This window comes from Euphorbia lathyris, chromosome 1 (genome assembly GCF_963576675.1).
Source record: "Euphorbia lathyris chromosome 1, ddEupLath1.1, whole genome shotgun sequence".
Classification (NCBI taxonomy): Eukaryota; Viridiplantae; Streptophyta; class Magnoliopsida; order Malpighiales; family Euphorbiaceae; genus Euphorbia; species Euphorbia lathyris.
In genome coordinates, this window is record NC_088910.1 from 47,135,094 (window position 1) to 47,154,548 (window position 19,455).

Below are 19,455 nucleotides of genomic sequence, written 5' to 3' on the forward strand. Positions count from 1 at the left end.
TCCAATTGCGCAACTCTATGTCTGTATCTTGCAATGCCACCCTTGCCCTTCTTGTCCATTCCTTGCACTCTTCTCCTTTTATTATTTTTTGTATGACTTTTTCTTTGCAAAACTATAAGCAACTTAATTATTTCCGTTTAGGAATTGAATTAGCTGTTAGCTGATTACATTAATAGCTGATTATATTAGCTGATTTGATTAACTATTTGTATAGACCTATTTGGTAAAAATTAGCTAATTGATAATAGCGGTTTGTGCAAAAAGACAAATAAAGACATTTTTTTTAATACATAAAAATATACATAAAATAATTAGGGTTAAAGAAGTCCATTAATTTTAATATTGCAAAACGCTAATTGAAAAAGCTCCTAAAAGAAGCTTTTTCTAAATTAGCGTTTTCATCCCAAAACTCTGTCCCAAACCTCTCTCCACCAAACACTCCAATCAGCGGTTTCAGTGGTCAAACCGCTAAACTTGGTTAAAACCGCTCTTTTTATCTCAAAACGCTCTTTACCAAACAGTGCCTAAAAATTTACAATTTAAAAATATATTATACGCGTTTGAATCTTTATTATAGATCGTCATAAAATAGACAATGTTTAAAAGTGTTTTTAGCACAACTGTAAGAAACAAACTCCATTCAAAATCGATTTCAAGATTTGTTTTTTCATAAATGACTTCATGATCTTTTAATGAGTTATATTTATGTGATGGTAACTAAAAATTTTCTACATTTCTATGAACGGATAACAATCATATATTCTTAAAAAAAAAATAACACTTCTATAGAAAGGCAAACCACAACCAACTATATAGGAAGATAACTTACGATGACTCATATATGAAAAAATACGAGCAAGAACAAAAAACTTCAAATAAAATAAAAACTAACAAATCTACTATAATATTAGATGAATTAAAATTTTTATTAAAAATAAGCAAAGCAAAATAGAAAATGAGTTTATCTTCTATAGGTTCTTATATATGATAATACTTTACCGTGAGTTCTATTTTTTAATTTTATTTAATAAATAAAAGCATTCAAACAATTTTGTAATAAAACAACTACTACTAATTAGTGGGCCGACAGGGCCTTGGCATCAACTGTACTGGCTAATTGTCAAGTGTCGTGAGCTTCTTGATCTTATTGGGAGGTTGCCGATTGGATGATAAATTTCATAGGAAATATATCATTGGATCTTCACAAGTATGGGGTACTTCCTGTAGACCTCCAAGATATTCTTTTCTCTGACATGTATAGTTCTAGTCTTTCTAGATTAATTAGAGGGTTGTTTTTCTCGGGGTCTCATCCCCTCTTCTGTAACAAAAAAAAAAACAATTTTGTAATAAAACGACTAATTAATGGTCTTTATATGTTTACATATTACAGTTTTGCGTTTGTCTCTGGAGAGAGTGTGTGCGAAAGAAAAATAAAATGGAGAAGTAATAGTAAAATGAATATTTTATGTTTTAAAAGAGGAAAGGAGAGAGAAAACATGTAAAAAATAAGAGTCAAATGCCACAAATGAGGGTCAAAGGTCACAGTGGCCATCGGGATAACAATGTAAAATTCAATGGTCATACCGAAAAGAATTGAAATTCAGTAGCCACAATGTAAAAATTGGTATAGGTCAATAGCCATAGATGTAATTTACCCGTTTCTTACAACAACAACAACGACAACATCAAAGTCTTAGTCCCGAAATGATTCGGGATCGGCTTACATGAACCATCGTATAAAACCGTGAAATCAAGTCGTGTCAGCGACACAAATTCGCTCTCTCCACTCCGTCCTATCCACTACCATATTTTCCACAATTCCCAGTAAACTCATATCACTCTCGATCACCATCCTCCAAGTTTGCTTAGGTCTCCCCTACCCCTCACCATTATATCCTCAAATCATCAATCCGTGGCAATGGATACTTCTTTTTCTTTGTCATCCTGTTCAGTTGTCTGTAATCAATACACAATCGCATACTTCCATCTTTCTTCTTCACAAATAATACAGGTGCTCCCCACGGTGAAGTACTGGGTCGTATAAACCCCTTCTCAAGTAGTTTTTCTATTTGTTTCTTCAATTCTTGTAATTCCATTGGAGCCATTCTATATGGAGCAATTGATATAGGAGATACTCCTGGCATGGTCTCAATAGGAAAATCAATCTCCCTATGAGGTGGTAATCCTGGTAGTTCATCTACGAATACATCTGCAAAATCTCTCACCACTGGAATATTCTCCAATTTGCCTCCATCCTCCCTAGTGTCCACAACATGAGCTAAATATCCCTCATACCCATTTCTAATCCATCTGATTGCTTGAATTGTAGATATTAAACAAGACGGCACAACCTTTCTCTCCCCAACAAATAACACAGTTGATTCTGAATTAAAATGTAACACAACTTCCTTTGAACAACAATCAACTTTAGCTTCATATTTACACAGCCAATCCATCCCCAAAATAATATCAAATGCTCTAAACCCCATAACTACTAAATCTATAGGGAACTCACTTCCCCTCACTTTTATTGGACAATCTCTCAGAACTTGATTTACAATAACATTATTCCCAACTGGTAGGATAACTCCCACATCATATCCTAATGGTTCTACCTTCCCATTTATTTTCAATATAAACTCAGGTGTTATATATGAATGAGTGGATCCAGGGTCAATCAAAACAAAAGCTAAGGTATCAAGGATAGAAATTGTACCGGATATAACCTCTGGTGCTATTTGAGCTTCACCCCTCGTCATATTGAAGGCTCTATTTCGTGGTAAATTTTGTGTCTGTCCACCCATAGGAGCATCATCTCTACCCCATCTACCTCCTCCTCGCCCTCTGCCTTTGCCTCTATCCACTCCAGCTGCACCACCTGCTATATTAAACTGAGGTTGAACTCTCTCTCCTCTATCAACTAATAAGGGACAATCATTACGATAATGGCCTGTTTCTCCAGACTCAAAACATGTACCCTTCTTAAATGAACCATAACACTCTCCTGTGTGAGTTCGGCCACATCTGCCACAAACCAGGGAAGGTCCCCATCTCACCTTAACCATTGGAATTTCACGGTTTCTGAGTCGTTTCATTTCTCGTCCCAAAATCTCTAAAGGTTGCTCACGAATAGTCATGTCTGTGTCCACTATTGTAATCTCAGGTTCAGGAATCATATGACTTGGGTCTGATCTATATCTTTTTAATACTGACACGTGAAATACATCATGTATTAAAGACAATTCTGGTGGTAGAGCTAACCTATAAGCCAATAGTCCAACTCTCTGAATGATCTCATAAGGCCCGATGTATCTTGGATTCAACTTCCCTCTTCTGCTAAAACAAATTATTCCTTTCCATGGGGATATTTTTAAAAATACTTTATCTCCAACTTTATATTCCATCTCCCTTCGATGTTCATCCACATAAGCTTTCTGACGTTCCTGTGCAGCTTTTAAATACTTCTTTATGACATTGATCTTCTCAACAGTTTCCTGGACTAACTCAGGTCCTTCTAATTGCATCATTCCTTCAACATCCCAACATATAGGGCTTCTACACGGTCTTCCATATAATGCCTCATAAGGTGCCATGCTTATACTCGAATGATAACCATTATTATAAGCAAACTCCATAAGAGGTAAATGTATATCCCACTCACCTTAGTAGGCAGCTCACCCCTTGCCAATAGATTTTACAGGTTATGTGGAGTTCTTCTTGCTTAAGGTCGCACCGGCAGTGTCAGTCCATTCTCATCTAGGCATTTTGGAGTCTTGTGATGTACTTTTGTTTTGTAAATCCTCTATGTAGGATAATGACTTAAACGTGTATTGTAAATTGTAAATGCTTTCTCTTATGTATAATATGTAAAGTTTATATGAGATTGAAGTTTATATGATTGAGAATTGAAAGCATGTCTATAACTGATATTGTGTGAGATATCATGTGATCCTAGTGAGGGGGTTACATCTTCGGTCCTCCTAACCGGCGCATCAAGCGCTCTACGTCTCACATGACCAAACCACCTTAGTCGGGTTTCTCTTATTTTATTCTCAATAGATGTAACCCCTACTTTTGTCCTAATTATTTCATTACTCACCCGATCCTTTCTCGTATGACCACACATCCATCTCAACATACGCATCTCCGCCACCGACATCTTATGGATGTGATAGTGTTTCACTGTCCAACACTCCGTACCATATAACAATGCTGGCCTGATTACCGTGAGGTAGAATTTTCCCTTCAATCTATTAGGCATGATGAGGTCACAAAGGAAACCCGTAGCACTCTTCCATTTCGACCAACCAGATTTAATCCTATGAGCAACATCTCCATCTACTTCTCCATCCGTTTGGATAATAGATCCTAAATACCGAAAGCAATCTGAGGCCTGAACAACTCTCCCATCTAGGGTGATTGTCCCTGCCTCCCTACTCCTATGGCCGCTAAACTTACACTCCAAATATTCTGTCTTACTTCGGCTCAACTTAAAGCCTCTAGATTCTAGAGTTTGTCTCCATAGTTCCAACTTCCCCTCCACTCCTTCTTTCGTCTCATCAACCAACACAATATCATCTGCAAACAACATGCACCATGGTATACCATCTTGAATTGAACTTGTTAGTTCATCCATAACGATGGCAAAAAGAAATGGGCTTAGTGCGGAACCTTGATGCACTCCAATCATAATTTGGAACTCTTCAGTCTTCCCAACACTAGTACGTACACTCGTGCATGCTCCCTCATATATGTCCTTTATGATGTCAATATATTTCTGTGAAATGCCTTTCCTTATTAAGGCCCACCAAAGTACTTTCCTTGGTACCTTATCATATGCTTTCTCCAAGTCAATGAAAACCATATGCAAGTCTTTCTTCTTATTTCGATAGTGCTCCATTAATTTTTTCATTAGATGGATGGCTTCCATAGTTGATCTTCTCGGCATAAAGCCAAACTGGTTTTCCGAGATCTTCACCGTCCTCTCTAGCCTTTGTTCGATCACTCGCTCCCAAAGTTTCATAGTGTGACTCATTAATTTGATTCCTCGATAGTTGGCACAATCTTGGACATCTCTTTTGTTCTTATACAAAGGGATTAAGATACTTTTCCTCCATTCTGATGACATCTTATTGTTTTTCCAAATTTTGTTGAAGAACGTCGTCAACCATTCGATTCCTCTTTCTCCCAAACATCTCCAAATCTCAATAGGGATGCCATCAGGTCCTACTGCTTTCTTCAACCTCATCTTATTTAATGCTATTTTGGCTTCACCCTTTTGAATTCTCCGCATGCATTCTTATATCTCCAACATCTTGTCTGCGATCTCCATTAAATAAGTCATCAAAATAGGACCTCCATCGTTCCTTGATATCCTTATCTCCAACTAGGACTTTCTGGTCCACATCCTTCACACATTTAACTTTTCCGAGATCTCGCGTCTTCCTATCTCTCATCCGAGCAATTCTATATATGTCTCTTTCCCCTTCTTTCGTATCAAATCTTGTATACAGATCCCGATTCACCTTTGCTCTAGCATCTCGTATGACCTTCTTTACTTCCCTTTTAGCCTCTTTGTATTTTTCGTAGTTCTCATCACTCCTACATTTTTCCAATATTTTATAGGATTCTCGCTTACTCTTTACTGCTTGTCATACTTCTTCTGTCCGCTAAGATGTATACTTAACCAGTGGCATGCTACCTTTAGATTCCCCTAGAACTTCCTTCGCTACTTCCCTTATACTATGCTCCATCTTAGTCCATATCAAATCTATATCTAAATCCATATTACAAGTCCAAATATCTTTTTTGGTCATCTCATCCACAATTTTTTGTTGATTCACCCCTTGCAATTTCCACCACTTAATCTTAGTCTCCACTTGTGGTGTTCGTTTTCTTATACATTTCCTACTTCGAAAATCAAGCACCACTACTCTATGTTGGGTTGTCGTACTCTCACCATGGATCACCTTACAATCAATATAACTCTTTCTCCAAGCACTCCTTACTAAGAAGAAGTCAATTTGGCTCGCATTACCGCCACTCCTATAAGTCACTAAGTGGGATGTTGTTCTCTTCATAAACCATGTGTTCATGATACTCAAGTCATGGGCTGATGCGAATTCCAAAATATCATTTCCTGCTTCATTCTTATCTCCAAAACCATACCCTCCATGAACACTCTCAAACTCATCTCGCCTAGAACCCATGTCTCCATTGAGATCATCCCTTAGTACCATATTTTCATCCCTAGGAACCTGTTGCACCACTTCCTCTAAGTCTTCCCAAAAAGCTTGTCTTATAGAGACATCTAATCCTATTTGTGGCACATATGCACTAATGACATTCACATCCTCATCCCTTATCACTAACTTAACACTTATAATTCTATCGCTCTTCCTAGACACCACTACTACATCATCAATATACTCCCGATCAATAAGAATACCTACTCCTTTTCTACTCTTATCCTTTCATGAGTACCAAAGCTTATAACCCCAATGAGCTATCTCTCTAGCCTTGGCTCCAACCCACTTGGTTTCTTATAGGCACATTATATTTATTCTCCTCCTCTTCATAACATCTACAATTTCGACTAATCTTCCTGTCAAAGAACATATGTTCCATGTCCCAAAGCGTAACCTACTACCCTTACCCCTACCCCTACCAATACCGTGGACTAGCTTATTTACCCGCAACCCTTGCATATTTGACACCACCCCCGGGTCCTGGGGTGGCGCGTCGCTTCGGAACGACGACCTAGCAACCCTTGCACATTTATCACTACCCGGGTCTAGGAAGTGCAACGCGTCGCTGAATAGGGAACGCCCCCACGATATTTATGTTGTGGTTCATGTCATAAGATGTGGCTAAGTTTTACGCTGACCGCCACAAACCTACCGCAACTCTCCTCCTTTGTCCGGGCTTAGGACCGACTGTAAAGGCCACCAAATGACCCTCACAGGCGGAGTTGTAATTTACCCATTTCTTATCTAAAAAAAATTCGTTCATTACAAAATTGGAATTTTGAGGTGCCGGCTTAGGGAAACTCCTCTTAGAGCCGACCTTGATAAGATTATTAAATTTGTCCATATATTTGTATAAATAAATCGAGATCTGGATTTTTTTTATTATTTCTATTTATATGGATGATTTGAATATTACTGAAACTCCCGAAAAGATTCTAAAAACAGTAGATTCTTTGAAAAACGAATTTGAGATGAAAGATCTTGAAAAGATAAAATTTTGTATTAATTTACAAATTGATCATCTAAAAAAGAATTTTTTGTCTATATTCGAAAAAAAAATCTTAAAAGATTTTACATGGAAAAAACACATGCATTGAGTAGCTCAATGACTGTTCGATCACTAGATGTAGATAAAAAAAAAAAATCCGTCCTCAAGAAGACAGTGAAGAATTGTTGGTTTTAAAATACCATATCTTAATGTGATATGTGGATTAATATATCTTGCTAACAATATGAGCCCGATATTATTTTTTATATCAATTTGTTATCAAGATAAGCATAAAAAATGTAATTAATCAAATATTCCAATATCTTTAAGGAACCATTAATTTAGGTTTGTTTTATGCACATGAATCTAAGCCTAATTTAGTTGACTATGTGAATGTGAGTTACTTAATCCACGTAAAGCTCGATCACAAATGTATCATTTGTTCACATATGGAAGTATGACTATAATTTAGTACTTTATAAAGAAGACTATTAACACTTCTTCAAGGTTAATAGCTATTTATAAAGTAAGCTGATAATATATTTAACTAAGATCATTAAGCTGATAATATATTTAACTAAGATCATTAACCAAACATATAAGAGAATCGTATAATAAATTATCAAATAAAAACCCTGACAACAATATATGAAAATATAGTTTGCATTACTCAATTGAAAAAATATTAATATCAAAAGAATAGTGAAATTAGTATTCAATAATTCAATCAAGTAACAATCTAATATCAAAAGAATTTGTTCGCAACAAATTCGATTAATGCGTAGTCTCAAAGACCCTTCTTCAGCCATTTTCCATCAATTTAAGTTTATTTTTCTTTCTTGTCGTGTTTCTTTTGAAGTCCCAAACATTAAAAGGTGAAATACTAAATAATTTCTAAAAGCATATTCTTCTTCAAAGAATCAAAAGGCTTTACCTCTTGGCTAGTAAAATTGTAAGTTTTGCAGGGGAATCGGGATTGAAAAATTACAGGATTGCTTCTGAAGATGAAAACCCAAGCATCAATAATTGTACAAGAATTGGAGCTACTGCCTATTAATTGTTGCTTTCACAATATATAAAAAGAAACATGCAACCTACAGCATAACAACCAATTTCATTCTTCATCAAAGCTTAAAATATGGTCATCAGCTCGAGGCATTTCCATGGATATTAAAGCACAAGATGCATAATTCTCACCTTCCACTCACGCCTCTTTTCTCCTATCATCTTCTTGATGCCTATGCTTTACGAGCTCGGTCACGCCATGAACCTTGTTGTTTTGCAAGCACCTGAAAATCGTAAAACAACTGCTTAAATATGCCCCTCGCTCTGCTTTGAAAGCATAAAGCAGCCTAAACTAAACACGTAATTTGCTTAAACTGGCTTCTCGCTAACAACCATTTACCTTTTCACTTAAAAGACCTGCAGCAACTTGTGTTTCATTGCTTTCCTTTTTGCTGTTGTCTGCCTCTGGCTCACTGTCTGAAATTGTGGATCCTGGGAGTGCTGGTGCTCCGAACATGGCCTCATCATGAGCAGCTTTAATTTTCTCCTCTTTTCTTGCCTTTGTATTTGCATGTCATATAAGTTACATCACAAACAAGACAATATACTCAAATCTCAAGAATGCATATTCTAAAGACAAATTTACAATAACCAAATGAGCTCCAAAACTGATGTGAATGAAAGCATAAAAAACATAATGGATGTACCTCAACGGCAGAAAACCTGAAGCTCTGACCAATGTGCTTGACCACTGCTACATCATCTTCTACAGCTGCATAAAAAACAACCCCATGTTATATGTTACAGTTCCCACACGTCCACAAATCATTTGTCTAATGCTGCAATTTTAACAATTTATACAGATCATTGCACAGAAGATGTGGATGCATATAGAGTGCAGTTTTTAATATATTACAAGCATTGAGCAATAAACATGCCAAGACAAGAATAAAGCATAGAAATAATTTCTGATGCATGAAAATTGGGGAACTGCCATTTGTATATTCCTACTGCATGGCATGTATATAATGAACAAACATTCCTTAATATAGTTTCTTTCTTTGATTCTTAATTAAGGCAGCTTTTTGAGGATTGGGTGGAAACTGGAAGTGAAATACTCCAAACATTTTGTGCAAGTGAATAAGAAAGAGAGAGAGCATTAGACAATTGGAAAGAAAACTATAATAAATAAATACGCAATTCAAAATTCCTTTATGAATTTGACAATATAATTTGAGGCAAAGTGCCAAAAAAAATATTCATTGCATTATTGCAACAAAAAATAGAAGAACCTTTTAAGTTTAATTTTTTCCAGACTTCGTAAGGCTCATTGTGCACCTCTTGTAGATAGAATGACTTGCAAAATTAACTCATGGGGATCTCTTTTTTTTGTCCTTTGCGGTCCTCTGTTTTTGTTTTGCGTACTATGTTTTGAAAGACATTCATGACAGATAGGAATTTCTTTTTGGAAAGGTAAGCATGATTCGTCTGCAGGTGCTTTGGTAGCTTGGAGTGAGGTTTACAAACTCAAAAAAGGAGGCTTGGTATTGAGGGGCCTTAAAACTTGGAATGGAGCAGCAATAGGTAATCATATTTGGGATATCCTTTTGGGCAAGCAATCTCTGTGGACTATTTGGGGCTTCTTAAAATAAGTCAAAGAGATTGAGTTTTCGGGGGGATTCATAAGCCTTTTGATGCTAAATAGGATTAACATGTGTTCAAGCCTTTTTGAGATATTTTGTTGGAAATGGGAGCTTAATCTCATTCTGGGGTGATCCTAACATGCATGGAACAGTTTGAGAGATTGGTTTCCTACTAATTCAATTGCTGTCTCTGATATTCCTAAAACTGCCAAAGTAAGGGATGTGTGATCTGAGAATGGATGGAAGTTGCCAGATCCATGTGATGATGTTACGAGTTGGCCTGGAATCAGGTGAGATCTTTTTCCCTCAAATGATCAGGTGGATGATCTGGACTCGACATACACCAGAAAGTTATACTGTGAAAAGTGCCTATCACCTTCATCAGATGTTTGTTGGTAGAGGATTCTCTAGGGTTACAGGTATTTTCCTCGGCGAAGCTTCATTTCTTGGCTTCCTTCTCTGAAGAACAGGTTAGGTGATACAAGATGGGTAGATTGTGTGTTTTTTGCAAGAGTGGGAAAGAAACAATTGATCATTTATGTTTTTGATTGCCCCTTTACAATTGCGATTTGGGATGGGATAGAGTCAGATGTGGAATCTCAGCTGCTGTTAAAAGATGGAGAAGAATTGTAAGTTGGTTGGTTAGAAGAGCTATTGGCAAATCTTTGCTTGCTGCTGTGTGAAGGTAGCTTAGGGTATTGAGTTGCAGACATCAAGGGTTATTGTACAGATTTTTTTTTGTGACAAGTTTCAGTTTTTGTATAGGAAGAGGGAGCAGAGTAGGATCAGTATTAATTGGGATGTTTGGGCTTAAAGTTTGCCTGTTTTCTTTTGTTGTATTGTTTTGTTCTTTGCTCTAATGAAGTTTTGTTCATAAAAAAAAAAAAGGAACCAACAATAAAATATATATGGACCCTAAGCACACTTCATAATCTGAAGTTATGTTATTTTATCTGCCAGCCAGAAGCAGTACAATGCAAATAAGAGGAATGAACCATCAAAAAGTTACCCTGTAAAATGTATTCATAAATGCAACGTAGATGAACATGTCTGACCTTCAATTTCCTCATCATCAAGTGGGGCATCCTTATCGAATTCAAATCGTTCCCAACCAGAAACCATGCCCTTGTTTGAATCATTTTCAGCTGCATGTAAAATTAACAGAGAATGAAATTGATATACAGAGAATTGCGAAATCATATACCAATACCAATTACTTCACACAACAGTTTGCAAAAGCAGGTGTCAATTTCCATGAGCTTAATTCTCATCCAAATAGATACAGATTTACAAGATTAGTTTGTTAATATTCTGAAATTAAATTGTACCCATGCTACTGTTTATAAAAATCTTCCCATGGCATCAAAAAGCAATATGTGTTCTATTGTTTTCCACCTATTCTTGAAAGTAAGCAAAATATAAGCTATAGCAACATTCATTCCATCTTAATAAATGCAACAATTAGCAATACTCTAGAAATGCCTGAATTATGAGGGACACCCCTCACTGATCAGAAACTTATTGAGGATATCCATCAGGGCCCAGACAACTAAGACAACATACCAATCATATAACAAGAAAACACTACATATGAAAGACATTTCTATATAGGCCCCAAGCATACAATGGGACCACCAAAAACTAATTTCCCAGCATAGCATGTGCTAATCAAGAGTGTCCCAAGAACTGGAACAATCTATAACAACCTGACAATTAAGCACGAGTAGAAGATATGGCAATCTTTTCCCTTTTCTAAAGACCATAAATATAATCATAATTTTCCTTTAGGTATACACACACATATTATAAGCATTCGACATCAAATACAAATTACCAACCATTATTTAAAAAAAAAAAAAAAATCTCTAACACAATATGTTGCAGTAACATGTTTACTACTATCTGCATGTAAGAAATATCAGAAAGTCCAAAAGCAAAACACCAAGAGCGCATAGATTCAAGCTCATTAAAGAAAATAAGAATAATAGAAAGATAAAAAAACCTTTGGACAACCTTGGAAATTTAGAACTATTCAGGGCATGCCTATGTAAAGAGATATTTTTTAGTTTTAGATACGTAATTACATCTTGCAATGATCCAAGAATGAACTTTGTAATAAAAAAGCCCAACAAATTTAACATTCTCTTGTTCAACAAATTGTAGAAACTTGATTTGAGAATAAAAAGTTGCCTGGAAATTGTATGCCATCAATGCTAATTATTTCTTTAATAATTTCAAACAGAAACTTCTTCAGTACAGATCCAAGCAAAATTCTGAAGCTAATTATAACTGAAAATTTGTCCAAGTATTTGAATATCTCTAAAAAAGTAAAACTATCAGAATAACAAAAAAAATTATTCCTACCAGTTTCATCAAGCTGAAATTTCATCCTGGCTTTGACTCTCTCAGCTGGTGTCTGCTCATCAAAGAAACCCAACAAATACCATTATAGCAACTATATAAACCCACAAATAGAGTAAAAGAGAAAGTGCAGCTCTCTCTTTTATTGCCTTATAAGAATTTATTACATCTAGAATATAACATTTGGTTCCATTTAATAATCTGCAAAGCAGTAATGCTGATCTTACTTTGAAGTTCTCAGATCTTAAGTTTTCTATTTCACTCGCATACCAAAGTTCATCACCATAGACAATTAGCATATTGGAATCATTTAACAACTTATCACCTAAACCCTTCCCAAATTCGCCCCATCCAATGACTTAACTTCAGAACATGAATAGAGTATCAAAATCCAAGTGGAAAAACAAACATTGCAATGCCTGGAAATATACTTCTCTCAACAAAGAATTCCCAAGTTTTTAATGATTAGCCCTAAATTGAATGAAAGAACTTCACAACAAACTTGAATAAATTCAAGAAAATAGAATTCACCATTTTTTCATAGCCAGGAATCAACTGTGCAAAATCGCCCTCGCCTTTCCTCTCTTTTCCTCCTCTCTTCTGGTCCACATCACGACTCTTGGAATCGTCTGTCCTCCTCCTTCGTGGCGATGAACTCCGACTGTGTTTTCTTCTCTCTGCTCTCCGGTCCCGACGTGAAGAAGGGCTACGACTTCTACTTCTATTCCCCCTCCTATCTCTATATTTTTCTCTGCTTCTACTTCTACTTCTACTTCTCTTCGGATGATGCCTCGAGTCACTGCTGTTTCTCTCGGAAACTTTAGTCGAAGACGGCTCATCTCTCGATTTCTTCTTGAGCTTGTTTTGAATTGATTGAAGCTGCGCTTGCTTTTCGAATATGGAGGTTTGTGAAGGGGTGCTGGAGGATTTAACAAAATTGCTAAGAAAGGAAGAATGAGAAGCGAGAGCAGAGCCTTTGGAAGGAGCGGAGGTGTTGTTAGTGGAGAAACCAAGGCCTTGCTTGAAACGGGCGGCTCCTTCGCCTTTGCGGGTAAGCTCGTCGTAGTAGGAAATTGCTTTCTCTTCCTCCATTTTCAAAATTGTTTTGATCTTGCCAATCCAAATCTGTGATGAAGATCACTGCTACGGCGAGCGAGCGAGTCCGAACGGCGTGACGTGGAACATAAAACAAAAACAGTGTCGTTTAAGTAATGGGTCCACCCACCGTCTATTCATGTCGGCCTTTTATGTTTGGTCATGTGGTCATGTTAAAGGTTTGGACACTAGTTAACGATTTGGCCCATTTATGTTTAGACTCTTGCCATTTTATGCTCTGTCAAATTTAGGGCAATCTACAACATACAACTCATAAACATTTTAAATAAATATAAAAATTGATAAATTTGCTATTATATAATTAAATCAATCGGATCCTTAAATTTTAGAAATCATTATTGCTCAGCCTTTTGTTTGCTTGTTCTTTTTTTTCTTTTTTATCATGTTTGGATACTATTTCTTTATTTTCTTTATTGTTCAGAATTTTGGAGATCTAAAACTTATTGTTTAAAGTCCTCCTCAGTGCAATCAACAATGGTTTTTCGGTCCATTTTGTCAAACGTTTAGCTAATGGTTTAGCTGATGCTTTCGCTCGGCTTTCCTGTTTACATGCTATTCCTTTTATTTATGATGTTATTCCGGATGTAATCTCTTCTAGTTTGTTGAACTTTTACCCGATTGTGGCTCATTAATCTATTCTGTTTTCAAAAAAAAAAAAAAACTTATTGTTCAAAGTCAATCTAAAATCCTATATATAAAAAAAAATCAATCTAAATATGTATAAAAATCCTAAATATCTATCTGTTTATTTTTGAAAAAAAGTATACAAGATCTGGTATTGTCAACAATGTTGAATAAATTTTAGATTATAAAATCTAAAAAAATAAATTATTGACCCTAATTTATAATCTTCAAAATATTGATTTTAGATCCTAAGAAAAGTAATTTCAGATATTTTGAACAGAAATACTATTCTCATTCTAAGAATTTCAGTTTTGATGTTGAATATTGTGTTTTGTTGGAATGGGAAGTAGATTGTCTATTAAATATCTAAAAAATTTAATTTGATATGTGGATAAGTATGGGTTTAAGATCACAATCTTGTATATATCACATTATAAAATCCTTACAATTTAATATTGTGTTGTTGAAAGCTTTTAAGAGATGGTTTTTTTTAGGAAAAAAAAACATGCAGTTCTAATTTCTGAAAATAAATGTTTATTAAATATTAACTTAATTGTGATATTTGACAGAAGCAATACATGATATGAGTTTCTGATAAAAAAAAATTAAGAAGTTAATACAATGATAAAAGGCTGAAAATTGCATACATTAATTGTAAATTTTCTATGAACTTGAGGTTAGGCGTAAATTCCTCATAAGAGAATGATAACCTTTTTATACATAGGATTTTATTACTTTTTACTATCTTTTATCACGTTTCATAGAAAATTTATATTAATGAATGTGATAACTTGCTGGATCCGCTTTGATGTTCTTTGCCGGAGTTACCTGCAAAACAAAACCGGAGACAGGATCTCCGGGAAAACTCTCCGACGATCAAGTCAGTTTTTGTAAGGATGAGTCTATAATTTAGCAATAGTTCTGTGGGAAAAAAAGTGTGAACGTACCTCCTCCCTTATTCTTAAGGCCTTTAATAGGTATTTTTTGGGTAACCGCCAAGGGCGGTTACTACTTAGTGGGCCACGTTCTGAGGGCGGTTCCCCCTTTTTAGGCCATGTCCCTTTCGTGGTTTTCATGGCAACGAACGTGGTTCTGAGTGGGAGTCTTGTCGCTCCGTTTAGGAATTAGGGGCGGTTTACTCACTGCGCCCGCTTCCTTCATTCGGGTCCCGTCCAATCTTAGCCCATGGAGCTTTAATATGGGATGGGCTTGCGAAATGAGTATAACCCGTTTTGGGCTTCGCGGGTTATCACATGCCTCCCCCTTGGTCTAGCAAGAGCCCTTTTAGGGTCTTTTTATAGGGGACGCTTCGTCTTTGTCCGATTATTTCAAAGTTTTTGAATTTGTGCATTTCCCCTCTTTCGTTTTCTCCGGCGTCGACCTTTTAATTCCGTTACTTCTTTTCCGGCGTTGACCTCTTAATCCCGTCACTTCACTGTGTTGTCTCTTTCATGTAAGTTTTTCTTTTCACATTTGCTCCTTGTTCGGCTTTTTGCTTCTGTTTTCCTTTTATCGATCATGTCAGACCTCGACTTCGCGCCGTTTGACGACGATTATGTCCGCGAGGTCTCTAACGAGGTCGAAGAGATGGTTGAGGAAGCTTCAACCAGCTCTCCTGGGTGTAATTCTCATCCCGCCGACTTCCTTCTTCTGGCGAATACAACCGACAAGGGTTTAGGTTTTGACCCCAAAAAGTTGATTCCGCCACCTGTCCCAACCCCTCGTTTGTTACCCAAGAAGGACAGGTCGGGAAGTCTGGTTTGTCAAGAGACAATCGACGATTTGCGGGAGCATTATCACTGGCTCCGAGGTCTCGAGACGATCATTCCTGGAGAGGATAGGGGGCCGGGCGATTACCCAAAGGGGTACTTCACTATTTTCGTGGCCCAGATTATTTGCGGCTTCACTTATCCTCTGGCGGATGAGATTGCTTCCATCTTAGGCGGTTATGGAATCGCGCCCGGGCAATTGCATCCTAACGGCTGGGCCGATTTGACTCTGGACAAATTTTTGGCGGATTGTTTGGAGGTTCCCTTTTCGCTCAAGATCTTCTCCAAGCTCCACCATTTCAAAAGCTCGGCGAGGTATTTCACTTTCATCCGCCAGAGCGGATACTATGGTTTTGACGAGAAGCTGAACAAGATCCGCGAGTGGGATCGATCTTACTTTTTTATCAAGTTTAATGACGAAAACCTAAACTTCCTTCATTGCTGGAGCCGACCCAACGTAAAGAGTTTGAACTTCGGATATCCCAGCCAGGAAGAATCCGCCGTTATCAAGTTCCTGAAGAGCACTCCACCTTTTGTATGGATATACGACCAGGCCTTTCATATGCTAAGGAGCCGAGTAGCGATTGCATACCGCGAGGGGGATCGCGTTGTCTATATTCCTTATCGCGTTTTTGTGCAAGGTACTTTTTATTTCCAAGTTGATGGTTTCTTTTAACCCTTTGCAGGGGTGATCCTTTATCTCAAATCGCTGCAGATCGGGAGGCCAAAGCCCTGGCGAGAAGAAAGAAGCGGATGACGGAAACCGCTTCCGTTGTAGGGGCGGATCCTTCTGGAGGGACGATTCCTTCTATTGGGGCGGCTTCCCCGGTTAGGGCTTCCGCTTCACAAGGTCCTGCTTCTGCCTCCGAGGATCTTCCTTTAACTAGGAAGTGGAAGATAAGTGCGGATACAGAGTCTTCTCGTTCTAAAAAGAAGAACACTTCTGTGTCCCTTACTGTTGGCGGCGCACCTGTATCCGCCTCGTCTAAAGGAAAGAGCAGTACCCCCATTCACGAGGTATCTTGATCTACTCCCTCTCGTATTGCTACTTTTTCCTCATGAGCTATCTGCCACTCCTTGATATTTTTCTTTATGCTCTTGCAGCCAATCCCCGATATTAGCGGATGGTGGACTAGGACTTTCGGCCTGGCTGTGAACTTCTCTTGCAAGGATATTGTATCTTCCATATGCAATGTCCTCGGGCGACTTCCCTCTGCCTCCCGTGTGCGCGAGCAAATGTCGCTCCCTACTGCTATGGAAGGGATCGAGAAGCGTTCTGTAGAGGTATATTATTGCTTTGTCCTTTCGCTTTCAAATATCTTGTGTTCATTGTAACCGCATATTTCTATTCGCCCATTTTATTTGTGAGACGTTTTATATGCAGATTATCAATTTCGCTGAGGGCATTCTACGAAGGGATGCAGAGCGAGCCCAGGAGTTGGAAAGTCTTGGTACGGAATTGGCGACTCAGAAGTCGCTTTATGATGATGTCCAAGGGAAGGTGAAGGTCCTAGAGGGCACCTGTCAGAAGGCCGTGGGCGAGAAGGAGGAGGCCCTTAAATCCCTTCAGGCCAAGTCCGGTGAACTGCAAAAAGCCCTCGACGACCTAGCTGCTTTCAAGGAGGCCCAAAAGAAGAGGGTTGAGGAGATTTTGGCTGAAGATGGCGCCCGCATCTACTGGTATGGGGAGCGGATTCATGCAGCTTATGAACACGAGCATCAGGGTCTAGTACTTAACCGCCCCAAAGTTCCCATCCCTGAAAAGGATTTAACTGGGGAGTGGGATAAGCTGGAAGCCGAGGATGCTGATATGGATGAGGTACTCTTCTTAGATTGGAAGAGTCTTCAGGATCCTCCGATTAGCTGCGAGATCCCTATTCAGCCCGCGGAAGGAGAGGCACCCCAAGCCGTTTCTCAACCTGTGCAAGAGGTACCTCTCACCGAAGAGGTTACTGAAGCGGTTACCGATTCAAGGGTCGAGGATTCGCTTGAAGTAGATCCTCCTACCGGAGGAGATGAGGGAGTTGCCGCAGTCCAGGAGGGCATTAGGGGCGAAGGAGATGAAGCTGTAGCGTAGCTTGACTTATATTTGGACTTTTGTATGTAAAAACCATGTAACAAACCGCTGTGATATATATATTTTCTTTCGGTTGTTGGTTTTCATATGTGTGTGATTGTCACTTTTTTGCCCTTTATATGTGCCCTTTGTCTTTCTGCCGACTCCATATTTGTGTTTCTTCATAGCTAGGGTGGCCAGACCCTTTTTGCAATTTTGAGTACTCGTTTATCCGCTTAATTTTATGCCTTAACTTATAATTCTTCTTTCGAAAATAATCATAAGTTTTGATCATAAGGTTTTGCGAGTGATGCGTAATCATGCATCTGCCTTTCTTTAAGAGGCAACACATTTATGTGTTATTGATTTCAACCCTAAGGTTTTTTGAGTGATGTGTAATCATGCATCCGCCTTTCTTGAAGAGGCAACACATTTATGTGTTATTGATTTTAACCCTAAGGTTTTTTGCGAGTGATGCGTAATCATGCATCCGCCTTTCTTTAAGAAGCAACACATTTATGTGTTATTTGTAAGGAATCCGCGTTTTGTTGTAACATACTGAGTGAATGTAATAACTTTTATTGATGACGAGAAAAAGTTTATTACATATGTACACCAATTGTGCGGGATCGAAGCCTCATTAAAACCTTCTATCAGAAAACCCAGTGGGAAAAACTCATAAAAGGAAAAAGAGTACTCGTCATTTCCTCGAACTACTCGGCCTTTCTATATAGGCGTAGATTCTCTAGATTCCAGGTGCGCGGGAGCTTCTTTCCGCTCATTTCTTCTATTTCAAAAGTGGCTGGTCCCAGCTTCTTGGATACTTTGTATGGTCCGATCCAGTTGACGCCCAGCTTGCCTTTGCCATCTCTGGATTGTATTTTATCCGCTTTTTTCAAGACCAAGTCGTTTTCGTTGATTATTACTTTTCGCGTTCTTCTGTCATGGTATTTCTTGATTCTATTGCGGTACATTGCCATTCGCATGTAAGCTTTCTCTCTTCGTTCCTCCACAGAATCCAAAGCATCTCTGATGTTGATAGGATTTTGTGTGTCGCAATAATAAATTGTCCGATCTGTGGGCGACTTGATTTCAATAGGTAGGACTGCTTCGGCTCCATAAACTAGCGAGAAAGGTGTTTCGCCTGTTGCTGCCTTTACAGAGGTTCTGTATGCCCACAACATATGGGGTATCTCATCCGCCCAACCTGTCTTTTTATCACCTAGCCGCTTCTTGATGCCTTGAACCATGGCCCTGTTGGTAACTTCTGTCATACCATTTGATTGGGGATGGTTTACAGAAGAAAAATGGTTCTTGATTCCCATGCTTTCGCAGTATGTTTTGAACTTGGCACAGTTGAACTGGGTGCCATTGTCGGTTATAAGCTTCTGCGGGATCCCAAATCGCATGATAATGTTCTCTCGTAAGAACTCGATCATTCGCTCAGGTGTTTGTGCGGTTACTGCCTCCGCTTCTACCCATTTGCTGACGTGGTCTACTGCGACTATCAAATACTTCCTTTTCTTTGTTGTTTCTGGGAATGGGCCCACTATATCAATTCCCCATGTTGCGAATGGCCACGCCGTCATTATAGTGATTTGTTCAGCTCCGGGAACATGCTTTTCATTCGCATGGATTTGACAGT

General features: G+C 38.1%; 1 protein-coding gene across 2 annotated transcripts; it reads right to left on the reverse strand.

The window, feature by feature from the left end:
• Nucleotides 1-7,883: 7,883 nt before the first annotated feature.
• On the reverse strand, nucleotides 7,884-13,447 carry LOC136231196 (uncharacterized). 2 transcript variants are annotated; one of them, XM_066020518.1, is made up of 7 exons: nucleotides 12,777-13,447; nucleotides 12,249-12,300; nucleotides 10,940-11,029; nucleotides 8,949-9,013; nucleotides 8,642-8,800; nucleotides 8,434-8,525; nucleotides 7,884-8,234 (listed from the first exon to the last, which is right to left on the reverse strand). In XM_066020518.1, the coding sequence occupies exons 1-6, from the start codon at nucleotides 13,335-13,337 to the stop codon at nucleotides 8,475-8,477; spliced, it is 978 nt and encodes a 325-aa protein (XP_065876590.1). In that variant the 5' UTR covers nucleotides 13,338-13,447; the 3' UTR covers nucleotides 7,884-8,234; nucleotides 8,434-8,474. The 2 variants fall into 2 exon arrangements, with proteins under 2 accessions (XP_065876590.1, XP_065876582.1); XM_066020510.1 differs by having other exon boundaries at nucleotides 7,884-8,525; nucleotides 12,777-13,444.
• Between the last annotated feature and the right edge of the window lie 6,008 nt (nucleotides 13,448-19,455).